This window comes from Haemorhous mexicanus, chromosome 7 (assembly GCF_027477595.1).
Source record: "Haemorhous mexicanus isolate bHaeMex1 chromosome 7, bHaeMex1.pri, whole genome shotgun sequence".
Taxonomy (NCBI): Eukaryota; Metazoa; Chordata; class Aves; order Passeriformes; family Fringillidae; genus Haemorhous; species Haemorhous mexicanus.
This window is the reverse complement of record NC_082347.1, coordinates 20,071,523-20,094,142: the sequence shown is the minus strand read 5'-3', so window position 1 is coordinate 20,094,142 and position 22,620 is coordinate 20,071,523. Positions and strand designations below refer to the sequence as shown.

Sequence of the window (22,620 nt, the reverse complement as noted above, 5' to 3'; positions counted from 1 at the left end):
AAAGCCCCTTTATTAAACAAGAATCAGCTACCACAAATAGTCCATCACAAAAAAAATTCATAACATGAACTGGTCATTGCTAGAGACCATTTTTCTGAAGTTCATTGCAGGACACTTGTCCTAAAGGGTACCTTCAATCCTCTGTCCAAAGTATAAATACCTGAAATTATTGCTGTAATAAAATTATTCTAGATAATTGGGTAAATTAAGTGGATTTGAAGAATGTGGATTTCTGACACTCATGCAAACACGTAAATGAACAAGGAATAATGAAGATGCAATTCAGGTAGTTTGTATTATATTTAAATAGTCAACATTTTATGTGAAGCTATTTACCTAGGCATAACTGTTTATAGGTCTAATTGCTTCTTATGGGAAACTATTCTAAAATTGCAAAAGTGATTCTAACAGAAAGAGTAATTGAACATTGTAGGTTATATCTCATTGTGGGATATATAAATATGAATAATTTTAGCTTAAGGGAGTTGAAATGTCTTCATTAACAAAACCAGAATAATTTAATTTGCATTTCAGGTATAAAACATGTTAAATTATGCTTTATTAAAAAAATCGTTTTTCCCCTCCAAAAGACCTCAATTTTAGAACATATTTTTGAATCTGATTCATAGCTCAAATGGTGAAATTAACATTTTTTGTAATTGGCTTTGTTAGTAGAAACACATCTGATAACCATTTGCTTTGCACAGAGCAGCTAAGAAATGTAGCAAGGGAGGCAGAATACTTCTAAAAACAGCCTTCTGCCAAAAGCCAGGCAGAATTGGAAATCCTGTTTCACCTTCACTACCAAATAAAACGTTGCAGATGAATGATGTGAAAAATTTGTCTAAACTCCTTAATAACAGTTAACTTCTCCCAAACCTTCGCAGTTAAAAATACTATGCCATTTTACTTAGTCTGAAGAAAAAGTTCATTGCAGAGTGTAAAAATGCCTTATAAATGAAAAAAACCTAGCAGCTCAGTAAAGCAATGTGCAGACAGTTCTGGATGTTCAAGTGGAGAAAAGCAGCAGAGAGGAAAAGAACTGAATGCTGCAAGGCAGAGTCCCTGAGGCAGTGCAGGATGCACATGGTCCAGAGATGGTGCTGGGGATGTGACAGGACAGGAGCATGGCTGCCCTGTTCTGTATGTTTCACCTAGCCAAAATCTATCTCAGTTCTTTCACAAAAAATAGAAGTCAAGTCCTCCAATTTCACTGTTTTGGTGTTTTGACTTTCTTTAATTAAGCATGGCAAGTATGCACGGCTAGGTTTTATTTCACTATATTTAATCCTAAAATTCTGGAACTTAATAAAGGGTATCATTTGAATACTTTATCATTTTAAGTATAGGACTTAGTTAAAATACCAAACTCATGGAGAACAGCAGTAAAAATCATGACAAACATACAAATTATAAGGAAGCACTCAGCTGCAAATATTCCTTTTTTTCTTTTTTTTTAAATCATAGGGACACTGAATATTTTTCTTTGAAAAATTATTTTACCACATTGCTCTTCTGTTCCTTCCAAGCATACTATAATGCTAACAAACAAGAGGGGACACATTTGGTCCTCAACACCTTTTCACTCATTCCAAATCTACCACAGCCAGGTACATTGAGCCTGTGAATTTGTCTGCAATGGATATAATGAACTTTTGTAGTTTGATTTATCATGATGAGGCTGTGGAGTTTGTAGTTCCATTAAAGAAAAACGACAAGAACATAAATATTATTTTGCTAATGCAATTACAGAATGAACACAGCAGCTAACTCACATCAAGAGTTTGCTAAAGTCTGTGTAGATAAGACTCCTCTAAACCCTAACAGAACTGTCATCCTTGTCCTCTTCTCTCATAGTAATTCCTCTGAGACACAATAAGTATAGAGAAAACAAATGAAAATATTTCACATTTTCTAGGAGGACTCAAAAACCCAGCCTCTTTATTTCTTTTCGCATCTGCTGCAAATTTCAGTTCCTTGGTACTTAGGACAATAGTTAGGAAAACTACATGCACATTGGGTGGTTCAAGAGTAACAACTCAACCCCCCCTCTGAATTTTGAAACAGATGATAACGAAAATTAGGTGAAGCATTTACATGTGAAGAAAAAAACTGAAATTAAATATGTTTGTTTCCATTCAAAGATAAAACCATTTTAATTACCTTTTTACTTCTTTGGCATCACTTGCAATGAAGAATCCTAAGGTACCTTCTTGAATCTTGACGTGGTTTCCAGGATTGATTAATATACTGCTCAGTGAAACAAGAACAAAACCAACAAAACAATAAGTTTATATTAATTTTAGCTGAATCTTCCAAATTAGCTTATTTGATTCTATTATAGGGGACCCACTAGTTAGGAAAGGCTGCAAGGAAATTTTAAGCCATTCTTCCTTGATATCTCCAATCAAATAAGAGTTTCACATGCGTTTTACAAAAACTTTAGTTTGAGACAGTCAAATGCCTCTGCCTATAATCACATAATCTATGTGCTTACATCTGTTTTCTTATCTTTTTGCTTTAATTATAGACTACACAATTTTCTCTCAGGAATGTGAAGTGTGAAGCTGAGCATTGCTGTTTGCTCTGTCATGCAAAGTGGTGACAAGTTCACAACATGGTGAAAAGGAAAAAACCCTCAACCACTGCTCAATAACCACAAAAAATATCACTTATGAAACTAAACCCTTTGATGCAAATTTTTGCCAATTTCTAGTGAAATAGAAAGGTAATGGGACCCCTATCTGGACATATAATGTTATTGTTTAAAATAATAAATACACACATACACTCAAGGGGAATGGTACAAGACAATCAGTCACGACAGCTGAAAAAACATAAAATGAATAGAAAATTTTTAAAACACTGCTATGCAGCCATGAAAGAACAAAAATAACCCAACCACCATGAGAGAAGAGCCTCAGCTAACTTTGACAAAGGAAGTAGTATCAACAAGTGAGGTACTCCATGTCTATGAAATATCTTCTTTATTTTCATAATAATTTAAATCTAGACTTTAGGTAAGGTGTTTTGCAAAGCACCAAACTAAATATGAATATACAGATAGATATAAATATATTTTCCAGTAAGTTTTATTCATGTGTAATATATCTTAGCTTTTGACTCTCTAAAATTTAATAGAGCTTTTCAAAAGTTTTCTCCGTCTTTATTCAAGTTCAGCTTTTCTAACTCAAAATGTAGTAATGGTGTGCATATGCAATTTAGAGTAAATAAAGACTACCAGGAATTGAAACACTTGTCCATCTAGCAAAAATTGATTTTAGGGAAGCACATATACACAAAAATAAATAAAGCACAATGCTGAACAGACATACATTACTAAAATTTGAAGGTCCAAAGTCTTTCATGCTATTGATAGGAGGGAAAATGGATCTCAGTACATCTCTTATTCAATAAGTATTCTCTACACATTAGGAATAAATTAGTATGACAACATAATATATCTGAAAGATTAATAATGTGCACAATTTTTTGTGTAATTCCACATGCCTGTAACACCCTAAGAAAAGAATATGCAGGCCACAAAACAAAGTGCTCATGAGTTCAGAAGTAAAAGGTTGGTCATGAAGTCATATTTCAGCCCCCTTTATGCAGATCTTATGATACAGTTCTTAATTCAATACCCACAAACTCCTTCCTTCTCACAATCTGAAACTTCATTCAGTGGTGTTTTACTGCCATTACTTCAGGCATGGCTTCCTGTAATTTATCTCTTGAAAATCAACTTTTTTTTTTTTGTGTCTTTTTCTGCAATGTTCATCACTACAGCACGCAAAAGATTCATAAACACTTAATTTCTTTGACAGGAAAAATGAAGATAGAGTATTACCCCATTTTACAGAGGAGAGATTAAGTAACTATGAGATATAGTACTTATTAATTTGGGATGCCTACAGGCCAAATTTTTTCTAGGTGTTTAGCATTGCATAGCTCATATAGAATTTCTAGGAACTTTTGCTGTGAGAATGCTCAGCATTTCCAAAAGCCCAGCCTCTGATGCCCAAAAAAATGAATATAGTTAATCAGAGGTCAGCTGTAGAAGGTTTGGTTTAAATTATCATCTGCTTCTCACACAGACAGCCTGTGTCAGAGGCTGGAACAGAAATTAAATCTCAAAGAAAGCATCTCCCCAGATATCCTTCCCTTTCATCCACTCACAGTTTCAAGCTTTGCAATAAATAAAAAGGAGAGGAGAACTACAGGAATTGGAAGGTATCACCACAGAAAGCAGGTTCATTTCCACAGCACACATTACTAATATTTGCAAAAAACGAAATGTGATGGTATAAGGAACACCTGTATTAGACACACAGATAAATGGGACAAAATAAAGTTACACAGCTAAACTAGCATCATCCATCATCAACTAGTGTCATCTAGTGTCATATCTAGTATTTCTCTGCCAGTGAATTGGGCCTAATGGCTGCAGTTACAATGAAAACTTCTACCTAATGCAGTTTTTAAAAGGCAATTTCAAAGGTTTAGGATGGAATAAAACAGATAAAAGAAAAAATAAAAAGAAGCAACTACATAAAAATTTCTTGATACGAAACCAGTCACTCAGGTCAAAAATAGGCTGCCAAATTTAGCTTTCCTGCACAAGCTTTTGTCACTTGAACACACAAAGTACTTACTAGCACTTGCAGAGTGCTGTACTGACCATCTTAGTCTGCCCCTTTCCTCCTCCCTGCCTGCTAGTATGTAGTAACCTGCCATTAAACTGAGAATTTAGCTTCTAAACTAAAAAAATCCTCTATAGAGGCTAATCTCATGTACTTATTATACTGCTCCTTATTTAATATGTAAGGTCTTGTAGTATAATTTGGGTTGGCTGTTTTTCTTAGGTACAAATGGGTACTGCTCCATCTGAAAAATATTTTTTATTTCCTTACTTGATTCTTAAGTCACATAAGTGTTACAGCTTTTCAGTGAAAAAAGATGAACTCATTTCTTTACATAGACCCAGCCTGTTTTTTTTCCCCCAATACAATTCTTGGATATGGATAAACCATACCAAAGAGGGAAAAAAATCCTACCCAAACCTCAACAACCCAAACTCCACAAACTCAGGTAACCACTAGATCTATAAATGTTCACTTCTCATAATGACACTTAAAATTTGATGAGGTAATAAACAAATGAAGCAGTTCTTTTGAGATGCATGGAACATAGTCATAAATTGGAAGTCACTGGCTTCATTTAGGATGCAATGTATTGTGAGCACAATTTTGTATCTCAAGGTTTTCTGAGACACATTAAATCAATTCACATGGGTCAATGTACAGACTTTATTTTTGTCAGATGTTATACTTCATTCACATATACCTCTTTTCACAAATACAATGTATTTATAACCACAAAATATAGATGTGATCACAGTTAATGCAGTATGACCCCAGCAGCACAATCCTCTGTTGGAAATGAAAATTAATTTGCCCCATCACTGCTACTGGCTAAGAGGTACAGAAAAAGCTCATAAAACTTTGGGCTTATGTATGCACCAGAGCAAAATCATGAGCAATTTCTATTGAGCTGTATAGATACATTAATTTACTGCTTATTAAAGCTGCAACTGAATTATTTCTTATGACACCTGTAGTGTCATTAGCTGAAGTTATGCTTTGATAAGAAATCACTGTAATATATGCAGCAGGGGAAATGTTTTGAATTAAAACAGAATATCAGGAACAAACAGCACAGAGAAAAACAAAACAGTCTTCTGAGTATTCCAAGAAAAATGCATCCATCAGTTATTTAGAGATGCATGTGTTTTTTCAATATGAAAATATGCATATATATCCCCCATAGTTGAGAATACAAGTACATGGTAAACTAAAAAGGACTTTTAAGAGAGACAGCTTCAGCTAATGTCTCATTTTTATAAATATCCAAGGCTGCAAAGGAAAAGGGGGGAAAAGGACAACCTCGAGAGGTTTCACAGCAATATATATAGCTAATCCATATGCATTCTGTGCCACACATCAGAAAAAAAAGTTACTGAAAATGACACTGATGTTTCTAAATACATGTTTTTTAATATAAAGCACAATTTGATTTTTTAATCTCCTAAATCAGCTCATGAAAGCAAGCAAGGAAGGCCAAGAACTTTAGAAACTTGTAAGATCTTCATCAAACTTACTAATTTAATAACATTTCTAGTTTAGGTTATCTCACAAAGTAGTCAAGTAATAGCAAGCTTAAAAACATGCAGTCATCATTCCTTTAATGACTGCAGTTCCAGAAATACATCCCTCAGGACAAAACCTTTTGTGACAGGGCTCACATGATTGCTTGCTCCTTCACACATGAATGTTTAGGACACATGGCAAATAAAGCCATGTAAATTAAATATGATTTAATGTGTTCAATGGGAATTTAATGTACTTCACCACCATAAAGTTAGGAGAAGTCAGTTCCATTACTTGTTGATAATATTACAATTAGGAAGCCACTTGTGGAATAGAATATGCACTGTGGAAACCTGTGTTTTACACTGATCTGCAAAAGTTACCCCATTTGCTAAAGAAGATTCACTTGGTGACTAGATGCAGGATCATGCACCTAAGAGCAATGAAAATGTCCCACACTGAAAATGTGGATTTCCCCCTTTGAATTCAGTTGGACTCTGAGGAATCACAGACTGAATCACAGAATGGTTTATGTTCAAAGAGACCTTTAAAAACCACCTAATTACAACTCTCATGTCATGGTCAGGGATAATTTTCACTAGAACAGATTGTTCAAAGCCCCATCCAATCTGACACTGAACACTTAAAGCACAGGAAAGAATCATTAATATTGTCTTCACAGCTGAAAATGCATTCCCAGACTGACAGAAATATTAGCAGGTGAAACACAAATGGAAATCAGTGCACATTTGAGATACACAGTTTCAAAATGAAAACCAAAAACTCAAACAAGGTCACAGAAATTCTAGACAAATGTTTACGGTTTTCTCTACATTCAATGAAAATTTCAGATTGGACACAATGACTTTTTCATATGACAGGGGAGAATAGGTATCTGTTCATGTTTCCCACTCTGTTAATTGTGCCCAACTGACTTATTGGATTGTATCTTTCTGATGTTTTAAGTATACATGCTACCTTCAATAAAATAGAGATAGGTGAAAATATCTGTTCTTCCATTCTTATCTACCTGAAACTACTCCAGAACACGAGTGCTGCTCAATACCTTTTTTGGCAGTGCATGGATGACAGCCTGCACAAGACAACAAAATTCTGATCTAGCTAAAGCATTCCATATTATATCTTCCTTTGAAGCACTAAAAGTAAGCTAAGGTTTCCTTTACTAATTGTGTGTAATCTTCTATGATTTTTTTCAATGTAAAGATAATTGATGGAGAGCCTAACAATTGAAGATCAAATGGTTAGACAATTTCTGAACTGACATTTGGGGTGGGACTAATTCCTCCAACTATTTATTTTTTACTCATTTCTGCAGCTGGGTGATTTTTGTCTCCTGTTTTCAAGTATCACACATATTTCACTCAAGGTATGTTTCTTGGTCTAAAACACTATTACAAAGTTATATTGTATATTCTCATGTTACAGAAATACTTAAAACATTACTTCTAATAATTTATCAGCATACAAAATATTTCAGTAGGAGATGAAAAATGTTTCCTGTAGCTTTCTAGAATATTCAGCCAACTTCTGGGTGAACTACATGGAAAGAACAACCAGTGAGTGTCAGAGTCAGAACCATCATTATGCAGTATGTATTTACTGGTAGGCCACTTGCTAAGTGGCATGGCTCCATAATTTGCTTTGCACAGCTTGAAACTGAGGAGGCTTCCACTACTGCTGAAGTTGTGAATGGATGGAACTTTGAACTCTTAATCTAGACATAGTAGTACAGTAGCTGACACAGATCTGTCATCTGCATAATTGTCAGCCTTCTCTGAGAACAAAAGAGGGATCTTAATAATGTGGAACAGTGTGGGGAAAGTCTTAAACTGAGCTGACAAAGGCACGTGGAGATGCCCAGCAAGTACAGCACAGCAAATACACAAGGTTAATGACATTTTAGCAGCACTGCATGAAGACTAAAAACTGAAAGCACAGATAAGGTCAACCAATATAGTCATGGACCAGGAGAGGCCTTTTAAGGATTTTCCTTATCCATGCCTCTGTTATGCACTATTCCTGTTTCGTCTTTTTCTCAACTTTACATTTTAGACAGCACTAAAGATGGGACTCATCTAATCTATTTTAGGATTGAATTCGAAAGCATTCAAGAACTGTCTCTCTCTTCCCTTGCAATTATGGACTAAGTCTGAATAACTAACAGAAGATTAGACATTTAACATTTTGATTGACAAAGTCAGGTGTGATGAAACCCATTACCAGAGACCAATTGAACAGTTCATCATCAAGGAAACCTATCTGATTTAGTAATCCTACTTCTTTTTTTGTTTGTTTGCTTTCAGCCATATGGCTACCTGTGTGACTGCCATCAACCTATTCTAAAGAAAAAGAAAGCCAATTGTTGAAATAAATGAAAGACAAACACCAAAATTTTGACTAAACAAATGGCAAAAGCTGTAACAATTCTGCTTTAAATCTTGTGGTAGATGTACTGTACCATTCCCCATGCAACTCAAACAGTAGCAATATCATCTAGTAATCAGGAAGATATAATATTTTTAAAGTACTATAAATACATTATCTAAACCAAAATTATGGGGTATTATTTACTATAGCTACTATACTTTTCAACAAAAACAGCTATTATTCTTGATTGTTTCATGCCATGCCCAGATAAAAAGTACCACTATTAGCATAATGGCCTTTTAAAACACACCATGTCATTCATCCAACTATAGAAGTAGTTGGAAATAATATTTGTTTTCAGGGTATGTTTTGAAGCGCAGTGTGAGTGTAAATGCACAAATCTCATAGTGGGAGTTGTGCACATACCCGTTTTCACACTAATTGTAACTCATAAGTTTTGCTTCTTTCTTCTGGGCTCTATCACTGAGATTAATTCATAATGCTCCATATTGCTCTATACAGCAAAATCTAGTAAGACACTGAAAAGAATACAAGGCAAAAGACACAGTGCACATTACATGCTACAGTATATTAAAGCTTAATTACTACAAGCATTTAAAAGGTTGCTCCCAGGACTTAAGATTTTTACAACAGCACCTAAGTCATGGTCTACAGGATGTGCATGGGGTATTTTATGTGGGCATACTCAAAACCAGTTCAACAGTGGTGGTGAACTCAATACACTTGAAAACAATTAAATTATTCCTTCTGGTTCCAGAAGTGATTCATTATCAGTACAATGAGGTAGAACAATATACTTTATTCTGGGAGCAAGCAACTTCACTTGGTACAACACTTCTTCAAATTGCTCATCATGCCAGCATTAACATGCCTTCACCACAAGATAAGATATACTTAAAAGCAAGAAGCAAAGTAGAGGTGCAACAGCTGCAGATCCTTGGAGATGCTAAGTGTTGCAGTAACTTCTCTGCAGTTGGATCATATCAATAATGCCAAACTGACAGGAAGCCACCTCTCTTATCACACATCTACTCAGAAACTATAGGAAGATAAGACTAAAACTAAGATAAGACTAAAATACGTGTAACACATACAACATACGCAACAGAACAGACATAGAAAATAGAGTTTGAAGAGTACAATGAAGACAGAAATTGAAATGTCTGGACAATGAGAGCAGGTCTCCAAAGACCCTCACTGACAGTCAGACAGACTGCTATAAGATATTAGGGAAAAACAAAAAAAGCTGTCAAGGGAAGAGAGATGAGGAGAGGCAAGGATATGGAAGAGCATGCCTTATTTACTTCATCCAAACCAATAGCAGCATGATAGAATGTAGACTAGAGAAGGACTCACAGCATGGTACACCAAAGAAAATGCAAAACATGCCATCTTGAAAAAAAAACTACAAAGCTGAGAAAAAAAATACATTCAGTAACATCTTCATAAATGAGTTAATAAATATCATTAAAATAAATGTGACATATAATAAACTATCCATGGCACTTTCACTGGAACAGTACAAAAAAATTTAATGAGTACTGTATTATGAGTAACTGGACTCAAAACAGGACCAGAAATGCAAAGAATCAGGTATTTGGTTGCTGTTAATGGAAAATGAGACTGCAAGAGAACATGAACTACTGTATTGTAAGACGTGTTTTGAAGGAAGACTCTGGGAAAAGAGGGACATCAATGAAGGTGTGAATATGAAAACAACATGGCAGCACAAGGGCTGGTAAAGACGAATATACATCGTCATGACACAGTCAAAATGAGGACAGGAGATATTAACAGTGAAATCTGCTTTTCAAATGCAACAATCTGACACACCAATGACTCCACAAAGGGGAAAAAAAAGCCTAAAAAATGAATCCTGTTTTATTTTGTACTTCCTGCAAAGAAGTTAGTGCGTGAGTCACAAGAAACACTGGAGAGACAAAATGCTGTTCTCTCTCTCCTCTTTAAGATTGGGGGCTCATATATAAATATATACACAGATATATATATACACACACACATAGATAGATGGATGAATATATATAGGCATATATGTGTGTGTATATACAGAGAAAGATAGACAAAGATGTTATCTTCCTGTGTTCTTGGCAAGGAATTAGTCCTGAAGTTAGAAGGAGTGAAGGTAGGATTGAGGTTGGAAGGAAAGGTAACGAAGAGGGCATACCGCTTTCGGCTTCTGCAAACGACAAGAAAAAAATTGCAAATCAAACACTTTCATAAGAAATCAACTGACACCAAAGCAAAAGCAAAAAAACCCTTTATTTAAAAGTCTTCAAGGCTTAAAGGTTTTTCTGCTGAGAATGAGAACAAATATATGGATAGACAAAGAGAAAATTTTACAAGTGGAGTATAAATGGGGAGCAGGAGGGAAGAATCCTGGTTAGGCTTTCCTTCTTGCTTAGTTATGTTGCATAAAAATACAGGGGGAAAAGGAAAAGAAATCTATCTAAAAGGGATTTCAGATGAGGAGTTTGAATGCCTGAATTTTGAACTGTTATTTTTTGCTATATATTTAACATTGGGATATTTTCAGGTTCATGTTCTACATGCTTCCTTCGCATTTTTCTACAAAAAAAAAGCAAAACCTCTCCAAATAAGCTAAGAACACCTTTTAAGTGATAGTATTTGGCTTGCATCAGGGAGACAAAAAATTATTAAAGTGCCTCCTGTTCTTAATCATGGCTTATAACATTCCCAGAGAGCAATTAGAAATGAAGGAATGGTTAACTCATATCGTGAGCTGGAGTTACTAGAATGCAGACTTTAGTAGCTGGTAAGAAACACTCTAAATTGAGTTTTGTAAATTCAGATATTTCTTTGAGAGCTGAGAAATAATTTAAATATTATTAAATATATAAATGCAAAGGTTAAAAGAAATCTAATCATGGGGTTTTTAAATAATCTTTAAGATACCTCGATGAGAAGCAGTTGCGTAAAACGAAAAACATACTCTAGATACTCTATCCATTATAGGAAAACTAATATGCATTTATCATATTTATAACTATATCAGTTATATTTAGGCTTGAATATTAGCTTTTAAGCAATTCTGTAAAATCATAATTGTCATTAATTACCTACCTAAACTGACAAAACTTGTTATCAAGGCGTGCTTTCTGGTTTGTGTACTTTATTAGGAGTCAGGAAAAATGAAGAAAAAACCATCTGCAGGCAGGAAGCTCAGCTACCACTAACATGTATAGCAATACTAGCTTGGATAGAGTTCTGATAATTTTTAATTACTATTGATTTCAAATTCCCTACAGTAAAGTTAACAGAATTTGACTTTAAATCAGAAAGATTTAGAAAACTAGAATCCAGGTGGCGGCCTGGACAAAGAAAAACATGCAGAGGTAAATTAGTATTTATTCCATTCTACATCTAATGAAGATATTAGATGTAGAATGGTATAAATACTCATTTACCAGTCAAATAAAAGTCTGTCATTCAATGGGATGGGATTAGTATCTATCCTAAAGACTGACTTGAAAATTTAAAGAGAGGGCTAGGAAATTTAGAATGCCCTTACATTACTACTATTTAGAGCTGCACACACTCCTGAATCTTATTCACTGCTTTAGCACTGAGTGCAAAGGCAAATGAAACTAATCTTAACAGAAACTCCCTGTGTAAGGAGCAAATCCGATATATAATTAAATGATACAGACATTTTATTATGACTAGCAACAAAAATTAAACAGTTGGAAGTAAGATCTTCTCATCCTTTAAGCAGAAAGAATGCTTTGAAAATTTCCTTTGCTTCTTAAAATATTGTTTCAAGACCTGTCTCAGCTATGGCAGAAAGTATTAGATCTTAATGAAAGGGTGCCATCCACATCAGGTTCTAAATTTTTAGTTATTTAGTTTTAATATTTAGTTTTAGTATTATTTCCCTAAATTTTAAATTATATAAAACTTCTGTAGTAGTTCTACAAAACATGAATGCAAAGGATAATTTTAAAATAAATCAGCATGTATCTGCTTTCCATCACTCTCATAAAGACTGAAAGCTTAAAAGAATATCCACAGTCAGCTCCCACTTCACTTTTATGAAGAATTACCAGGAAGAAATTTGGATATGAGCAGAATAAAATATTTCCAATGTCAGCATCAACAAACATAACTGAAAAATGACAAATTTACATTGTTCAAAAAGAGGTTGTGCTTCTAAACTGTGCAATTCCAACTTTTATTTCAATTCTGCACCTTTTCATTTAATAAGATGCATGGAAATGCAAGTATACTTAGGAGGTGAGAAACTGAAGTTTTGTTGCATTACCCTTCTGGTTTGACTAAAAGATCAGACAACCACAAATATCTAGTTAACATATTTGACTTGAAGAGCACCGGAGCAAGTAGAACAGTAATGATATGCTGCAGGTAGCTCTGTCATTGCTCAAACAGTGACTATAAAATTGTCTCTGGTTAATGAAATCAGCAAAAATTGCTGTGGATCAGGGTTATAAGAAAATGTGACTATCTACCTTATATGCCCTCCTCTTGCTACATACATATTCAACAAATCCAGCTGTTAATATCTCTTTGTTAGTATTGCTTACAGCAATTTTAGGCTCTTTTTTTCCCTACTATAATAATTATTTCAAACTGTTACCTGTGTGACTTTAAGTAAGAAATATATTATTGTATCACACTGTTTTACTTTTTGTGGGATCCTCTGCATCACCTTTTGATTAAGAACTCAATCCAACTTCCACTGAAGTTAATGCAAAGAATGATATGGAAGCCAAGAACAATCTGTTATTACTGTAAAAGACTGCAATAGTAGCACTTATGTAAGCAAATGATAGCTGAAGTAATGGCAATATAAAGTTGGCCAATATTTGTTAGGAGAAAAACAGAAACCAAATATTTCTTAATTCTGAAGACACAAAATTTGGTAAATTATTCCACTGCTGTTACTTTTGTATTTTTTCTTTTTTCTACCAAAAGATTAAATTGTTCACAGATAGAAGAAGAGATTGTTTGCTTTACATTAGCTAATGCATAATGAGCTCTTTTAATGGGAAAGTAATTTAAGAGTCCAAAGAAGCTAACTACAGCATAAAAAAAATCTGATAGCAAAAAAAAATGCATTTCCTAATCAGCATAGTGTGAACAAAAATTATATTCAATAGTACATACAGCACTTCACATTTCATTTTATAACATATGAAAGAATCCAGCAAAATCAACTATAGGGCATGGAAATACTCATAAATAGTTGCAACACTGCTTTTTCCATGTCAAATATCTAACATAGGTTTTATAGATTTTTTTTTAAATAAAGAAAAATTATGAAAGTTAACACTAAGTACTAAACTTTCAAAACCCCAGAAAGTGTAGAATGAGTTCAATTGATAGAATTGGTTCTCCTGTGAGAAGAAGCAATTGTCCTCAAAGTGCCCTTTGGCCACAGAATGGTAATTAGTGGCCAATAAGAAGATGAACTACTATGTATCACTTCAGGTCTACTACAGCAGTACAAAATGTAGCTGTGAAAAAGGAAAATCAAATTCCTCTCAGAGTCAGTATTGTCATATTTTTTTATATGACTCTCCACATGTTGCAGAGAACATTTATAACATCTTTATTACATAAAAATGAATATTGTTTAAAACATTAATGGACAAGGTGATGGAAGATTGACTCCAATGTTCAATCATGTTTCTATGAACCTTTGCACAAAAACAAAAATGCAAGAAACACTTCCCATCTGTGAATCTGTACTATGAATGACTTTTTTTTTCTTTTTTGTTAATGAAAAAAGCCAGCCAATTGGTAATGTCAAGGCTAAATTAATCTTTTCCAGTTTCATGATGTTATTCATGTAAGTTTAGTCAGAACAGATATTTAAATTTTATTTAAATATTATGTTTACCCTCTATTTGTTTATCCTGTATCATATCTAAATTGGTTCTCTCAAACTAATTTAAATGAAATTTGTATTTTGAAAATACACATAGCCATAATGAATTTTGATATCACATCTGTTTTCCACTTTTCTGTTTTCAGTAGTGTATGCTGGACCTCTGATTAAAAGTGATATGCTATAAACACAAAAATTGTAAGCTTTTTCATAAGTAAAATCCCTCCTGGAGATGAGACACATGTACTACTGCACTTTTTACTAAACATTCTGACTCGGGTTACTTTTAGGGAGGAAGAGGGCAGAAGTAAGTCCCTTTCAGTCCTATGTGCTACGCTGCAATGCGATGGCATGCTAGTTACATTCTGAAGTGTTTCAAAGAACAGCTGTGTTCATTCTGGAAAAAAAATAAAAGCAGCACAATTCCTGCCAGTGCCTGGAGCACTTCCAGAGGCGGTGCCGCAGGACGTACCTGCTCTCGCGCTTCTCCGACTTGTATTCTATGGCTATCATCAGGAGCTTCAGCTTGGCAAACACCAGCCTGCAGCAAGAGAAGAGGCAGGAGTCAGTCCCTTCCCACAAGCAACATCACACATGGACAGGGGGCTGCTCCCACTGCAGGGCTCAGTGTCAATGCAGAGGTTTGCTGGCCTCAGGAGGAACATTTTGGGGTAGAAGTGGTAGGCCTAGAACCTGGGGGAAGGTTAGCCTTATGTTACTAAATAATAGAAGGCTCTGCACTAGTGGGAGACAGATTGGTTAGTTTATCTTCAAACAACATCATCCACATCTGGTCCAGCAATATCCAAGGGCACGGAACTTTAGGAGCTACATTCACGTACAGAAAATATATTGTTGGAATATGTTCACACAGTACACACAAGTGGAGTTATAAACAGAACTTGCAGACTGATATTAACTTCTGTTTCCATCTAATTCCTGTGGCTTTAAGTAAGAAACATACGATTGTATGTTTCTTTTACTTTTTGTGGGGCTTAATTCTTCACCCTAGTGTCAACATCAGAAGCTGGAAATTCTTCAGCAATATTGAGCGCCCCTTCCTCACTGTCTCTGCAGACTCTTTGCTACCCAGACTGTATGGAAGCCTATTTACAAATGAATCAGACTCCTAGATTGCATTTATGACAAATAACCTGAGGAAGCAGAACATTTCATTTAATTTCAGACTTTTAAAATGTCATCGACTGCATGAATTTTAAAAGCTACACTACAAAACCTGTTCTCAAAGTCTGTATATTTCATAGGTGGCTGAACACACTAAGACTATACCCTGATTCAATTTCCTCTTCACAAACCAATGCAATGGACATTTTGCTGTCCTTGTCCTTTGGTTCTGGAAATTGAGAAGTCAATTCTTACATTAATGAGAATACCTCTGCACTAAACTCATTAATTAAAGTGCTTGAGGAGAGGTCCAAAATTTAGACATGTTTCTAAATCTCAATAAGCACCCTTTTCTTTATTGATTATTTTATCTTCATTCTACCAGCAGAGATAAAATGAATGTCAGCTTTATGTCAAATACAGTCTCAGTCACATCTTCCTACAAACTCATATAGAAACTTGACATATTTGAAAATGGTTTGGTGTGGAGATTTAATTTTCATTATAGCAGCTAGTGCTAACAGCACAAACTACCATTCATTCTGAATATAACACACTTTTCTGAATTATGCTGTGAGATTTCCTGTTTCAATGAATCACAAATTTTTGTACCTATAGTAAAAAAATTTTCCCCTCAGTAAACTCAGCAGAGTTTGGCTGACACAGTAGAAGGATAGATTAAGAACCCCTTAACTTTACCAGCAAATTGAAGACTGGGCTCTGTCATAGCTACATCCTAGACAATTTCTAAATGAATAATATTTGCCTAACAGTTGTCTACCCAAATTTTTATGTCATGTTTTTGCTCCTGTTAAAATTGGGAAAAGTGGGAAACCTAGAGTAGAACCATACTCATCCTGCTTTACATACGAGATTGTATTTTACTTCTTCATCTATTTCCTCCACTAAGAATGGAGCAAAGAGGAAATATGAGTATGCTAAACTAACCTGATTATGTAGACAGAGTACTTATACAAACCTTACGCATGCAAATCTCTCATTCACAGACTCTTCCTAGGCTAAGCATTTTTCAGTGTCCAGAAATGAAGCTGTCACATGGCTTGCACTATGGTTATGTACTATGTGCTCCTTTCTCATAACTGAACAGACATATCTTTTCTCTCACATATTTTACTTGTTGCAAGTGGTTTGAAACCACTTCCATAGAGCTCTGGGTGCCACGCTGCTTATATGACTATGTGAAATCTGTTTAAATTAATGAACAGTTTCCTTGGCATGGAACACAAGCCAAGATGATCATCTTGACTACAACTATTCAAAAAATGGGAATCATTAGAAAAATAACAGGATAGGGCTTATGAGTAAATAATTCAATTAAAAAAGATTGCTGATGAGTTTGTTCAAGACCAAAAACATTTATTCTTTCATTTACAATCCCTTAATTACCAGGCATTACAATGTTTCAGATACTTCCATGCAGTGATTGCTTTAATGTTTACTTTATTAGACACCATCTAAAGCAGCAACATTAAGACTTTAGCAGAGTGAAAAGGTCTCATTCAAAAAAAATTAGATTTCTCTTATAAAAGGTAAATATTTCTGTATATTAAATGTATTTCTACTTACTCACAAACTGCAGGGAAGGACAAACCCACAAAGGCACTAGACAGATACTCTGTATACATTTCATTTGCAACTCCTTCCAGGTAGTATTTCTGCCACGTATCCTCCTCAATCTAAAACCAAAGAAACAGATGCAGAGTTCTGAGTAAAAATCACAGCTTTCTTTGAAACTTACAAACACTTGCTTGAACATGAATCAGATTTTAACACATAAGTCAGTACACTGTCATGGCAATTAACATCGCTTATTTGTAAGGGATTTTCTAGAATGCTGGAAAAAAAAACCCAAAACAAAGTCCCTGTAGTCAGTAAGTCAAGTATCATATGCAAAAAAAAAAAAAAAATGCAAATAATACACTGAATTCTTATCAAGCACACTGAGCATGGGGTGAAATAAAGTTGGAGAGAGCATGAGGAAAAAAGTTTCCCAAGTTTTTCTTTCAAAAATAGTAGAATCAAAGAATTTTAAGGGTTGGTAAGGACCTAAAAGATCGCCTTCCTGCCATGGGAAGGACAGCTCTCACTAGACCAGATAAGGTTGATAAAGGCCTTATAAGATAAGGTTGTTAACCTAGATAAGGTTGCTAAAGGCCTTATCCAACCTGGCCTTCAACACTGCCCAAACTGGGGCATCCACAAACTCCCTGGGCAATCTATTCCAGTGTTTAACTACTCTCACAGTAAAGAATTCCTTCCAAATAGCTAGCCTAAATCTCTCCTTTAAGTGTTTACCTGTTACTCCTTGTCCTTTCACTACAGTTCATAACAAAGAATCCCCCTCTGGCTTCTCTGCAGCACCCTTCAGATACTGCAAGATTTCTACAAGGTCTCCACACAATCCTCTCTTCTCCAGGCTGAACAGCCTCTATCTCAGGGGAGGAATAGGATATCAGGAAAAGGTTCTTCACCAGAGGGTGTCTGGGCACTGGAACAGCTCCCCAGAGCAGGGGTCACAGCACCAGCCTGACAGAGCTCGAGCAGTGTTTGGACAAAGCTCTCAGGCACAGGGTGTGACTCCTGGGGCGTCCTGAACAAGGTCAGGAGTCAGACTCAATGATCCTTGTCAGTCCCTTCAAACTCAAAATATTCTGTGATTCTATGATTGTCTCGGACCAAAAACTTTCAGGTTTTCAAATTTCTGTATTCCAAGGATATTCTGACAGGACTTAACAGAGTATTTTAGATAAGTTTGCATTTTTATTCCACAGGCTGATTATTAATTTGGGATTTGTCAGTCTGTTTCTCATGTTGAACTAGCCAAAAGGCACTCTTTCAAAAAAATGCTCTAAAGAACAGGAGGATGGAAACTTGTTAAAAAACCAGGTGAAATATAAGTTACAACGATTTTTTTCCTCTTTTCTTTTTTTCTTTGGGGTGTTTTTGTGGGGTCTAGGGTTTTTTTTTTTTAATTTGTTTGGGTTTTGCCTTTTTTGTTTGGTTGGTTGGTTTTGGTTTTTTGGTTGGTTTTTTGTTGTTGTTGTTTTATTCCCTCCTCCTGTTGACAGGCTGCCAAGTAATCAGTTACTTTAGTTCTGGAGATGTAAACGACTGAAAGAATAAATTGCATTATGGAGATGTTCCAAATCATATACAGCCTGACAAGTGGGCTGCAAACAATCAGGAGAAATTTCTTCCACAGAAATTGTTTCACCATTCAGAGGCCATGTGGGATGGTAAAAGGGATTTGCATTGTGTTATTCCCCACCCCACACAGAGAAGCCATATCACATTTTTTATGACCCTTTTATTTATAGGAAGCTTGCAAATGTTGCTGATCAGCAACTCCATATACAGAAGAGAGATAAAGTCCAGGCTCAGTAAAAAACTAAGACTAAAGATAGCAAGGGCAGGTTTGTAACTTTTGGTCTATTTTGTGGCTTTTTCTTACATTGTCACCACCTGGGGTTGGAAAAAAATATACAAATACATTGCATATCTCCCTTTTGACTTTCTTTCCTTGCTTTCTTTTCTTTAGGCAGATGGTTTTGATTTGGAGGAAGGAACTCCAGATCAGCCTACAGTTAAGCACTCACCCTGAGTCAAGGACCAAGAAAGGATTGGAGAAAACCAAACATTCCCAATTCAATGATCAACTTCCATAGATACCAGTTAGTGTTACATTAAACTTCCTTAAGTGATTGGAGTGTTTAAGATATGATCTGTTAGGATACCACAAAATGTTGATTATAGAATTTAAAGAACTGCTCATATTTGAGATGCTATAAAATATTATGAGATGATTGCAACAGTTGACTAAAGATGATCTTTCTGTTTTATCTCCACCTGAACCATGACATTTTCCCAGTGACTTCAAAGAGACAGCTGGCCCCCTGCCTGGTATCTTTTGTGAAGAAAAATACTTTACTTTATGCTCTTCACTACTTAAGACTTTGTGATGATATTTTAAAGTTTAGGTAACTGATGGAACTGATCCAGAATGGGCCACACTACCAAAACAACTTCAACCTGTATCTTCCTGATTCCTCTCTAGTACTGCAAACATTATTATCTCTCCCTGACTAAGTCACACTACAATTCTGTCTCCTGATAGTCATAAAACAAATTAGCCACTGCTTCAATAGCCTATATGAAGAATAGCTGGAAAATTACATTGTGCAATCCAAAAGAAGAAATGTACTTTTCATCTGAATCTTTTCTTAAGTCACGATACTCCTCTGCTCTCCTCTATCCTATACATGGATACAATATAGTTACCAGCAAATATATTTACATAATACAATCAATTCCTAGTGAGACATGGTGACACAGATATGAAAAAGTGATGTAGCTCCTGTAAGCACAGCCATTAGTATTGTCAGAAGAAAATGAAATATTCCAAAGCTGCCTAGGTGGTCAAAAATAAAGAGCAAACAAGTTGATGTGTTCCATCAGTGTAGGTAAGCACCCAACTGACGTAAATCTGTGTGGCTTTACTATGTCTCTCCTTCAGCCTGGACTATAAAGGAATGTAAAGGGGGCATTGCATCTGCAGAGGTGTGAGCAAAAGCTGCTGAAAGAGCCCACAAAATACTCCTGCTCTCAAAACAGCTTCCAGGATAATAGAGAGAGCTCTAGATAATTTTGATATTTGGAATGAGGTGTATGGGCTGCCTTACCTATAGACCAAAGACAAAACTAATTTGGCTGTGGACTTGTGTGACACTTGACTACCACATTCCACATTTTATTAATTTACACAACAACACTAACTTGGCTTGTAGGTTGTAGACTGGTCTGTAGGATTGCCCTGCACAAAACTTAATCACTTCTGCCTATTACTCCATGTATCTGGTTTTTGCAATGTTTTTCATACAGACAGACTTCTGGTATGCACTTGCTAATTCAAACAATACAGAACTTGCAGTACAGTATTTCCATCTTTTTCTCAGACTGTGCAAGTTAATAAAGAGTCCAAATTCCTTTTTTAATACAACAGTAACAGTCTATGTTATAAGAAGATTGGATTATTAAAATACAGTTTACAGGTGTAAAGTTATGTGGGTTTTTTTTCCCTTAGCTTATAGTTTGGTGCAATCTATCTGTCTTAAAGTGTTTACAGAATATTAATCTTTTTGAGCTGATTTCCTTTTTCTTCAGTTTGGTGCCAAAAAGAATATAAAGGATTCTGTATGATATTACATTGCTAAAACCAAAAGGAAAATATTAGGAACAAACATAATATTTTGAGGTTTCTTAGTTTGTTTTACTTCTAACACTGAGCAGACTGTTTACACAAATAATTTTGCTGTAAAGTAACCCATAATGAGTTAAATGTGTGCAATGTCACCATCAATCATGTTCATTTGTGTTTGACTGACCAAACATTTATGGCACATTAAATCACTTTCTAATCACGCTATGGGGGCGGAACAAACCACATTTCAAGCTTTCATTAAAAAACACAGAAGTTTCCATACATTTTCCTGGCAATCTCCTGACTGGTGAGAGACTCCACTAATAGTGTTTACCTAAGGAATTTATGAAGGTCTGACAGCACTTAAAGTGAATGCTCTGAATGAAAAGGGGTGAAAGTTATTTTAGGGAATGGACATATTTCTCTTCAATAGAGTTCTCTTCAGCATTTCTAATCAATGTAGCTGCTCTCCTACAATGCACTGATGATTCACGGCCACTATTTAGTAAGTTTTCTTTTTCAAGCTTTTAGATGAGACAGACATGAAAAAGATCATCCTTTCAGCTAAATAAGCAAACCTTTTGTTATCACCAATAGGGTTAGAGTCACATAAAGAAATGTGTCTCAATTCTTGTACTTCTATTTGGCTTCAGATTTTGAATTAGTCAAAGATCTTTGGATGTGAAGATGTGTATTTTACTTGCTTAGACAATTCACTCTTAATTATGTGGCAGAAAATTTTTTAACCAGTATTAATAGAGTATTGCAATCTTAATGCACTCTCTTATGGTGTTTTTTCCTCCCAGTGCCATGTGAAGGTGACATTTGAAGTCACACAAGTGTAGGTATGTCTGCAAACTACTCTGACACAAGAGCAAAACTGACAACACCACCTTCCCCCAAATCAAATGTATTGCTTTTTTTATGCTTATTCTGTGTACAGAGAAATATTCAAATGTAATTTGAGTAACGCCTTGCAAAGCTGAGCCTTCCACTTAAAACTGATCATCTAATGAGATCTAATCTGCTACTGTACTGGAACTATTATAAAACTGTATTATAAAATAAGAAAAGATAGCTGGCTAAGATAATGGCAGAAGTGGTGAGATACAACTTTTGGAAACATGGTACCTCTACATATCCAGGTTTTGACTTTAAAAGTTTTTAGATAAAAATCCAGGCCATAAATGTGTGTATTTCTAGTACAGTTAACCCACAGTCAGATATTTGTACGCTTCATCATTTTGTGAATCTCTCCACTTTTTCACTGATTTTTAAATTCAGTATTAAAATAGCTTGACTTCAGACTGAGGCTTCTGAGGATACCCATGTATTTGGATCTCCTTAGGAGAAAATTGACCCCTTCTGATTTTGGAAGGACAGAAGTTGAGCAAACTTTTCACATGAACCCTGCTGCTGAGCCCAAGTTCATACAAAAGTCTGCCCCAGTAACTGGCATACATTAGTGTGACTGTCACAAATGTTTGACACTCCTGAGAGTCTTGGGTTACCACAGCAGGCAGGACTGAGAGAGACCAAACTGCCTGGCAAGGAGAATGATGCTCACAAAACATACAGTTTTCTTCTGGGATACAGAGAGAAAGGATTAATATCCAATTGGAAATATGCTGAAGAGTCACTGACAGATTCCAGGTTTGCTGAAGTAAAACGACTTTTTTTGTTTGTTTGTTTCTTTCAGTTGGGTTTCTTTAGAATGTGAATAAAGATGAAGCTATTGTAACTGCAGGCAATAAAAGAGCAGAGCCCAGACCTGTTTCCATATTGACAACTGGTCTTTTTAAATCAAATGTAATAGAATGAAATATTTCTCA

At 35.2% G+C, this 22,620-nt stretch overlaps 1 protein-coding gene across 16 annotated transcripts in view; it reads right to left on the bottom strand.

Moving 5' to 3' along the window:
• The window catches only part of KCNMA1 (potassium calcium-activated channel subfamily M alpha 1), a 420,823-nt gene that overhangs the window by 100,903 nt on the left and 297,300 nt on the right, over positions 1-22,620 (bottom strand). For all 16 annotated transcript variants that reach the window (XM_059851299.1, XM_059851302.1, XM_059851301.1 and 13 more), the window contains 3 exons: positions 17,158-17,267; positions 14,918-14,986; positions 2,164-2,250 (listed from right to left, as the gene is read on the bottom strand). In XM_059851299.1, coding sequence (XP_059707282.1) covers positions 2,164-2,250; positions 14,918-14,986; positions 17,158-17,267 — 266 coding nt within the window. The remainder of the gene's footprint in view (positions 1-2,163; positions 2,251-14,917; positions 14,987-17,157; positions 17,268-22,620) is intronic.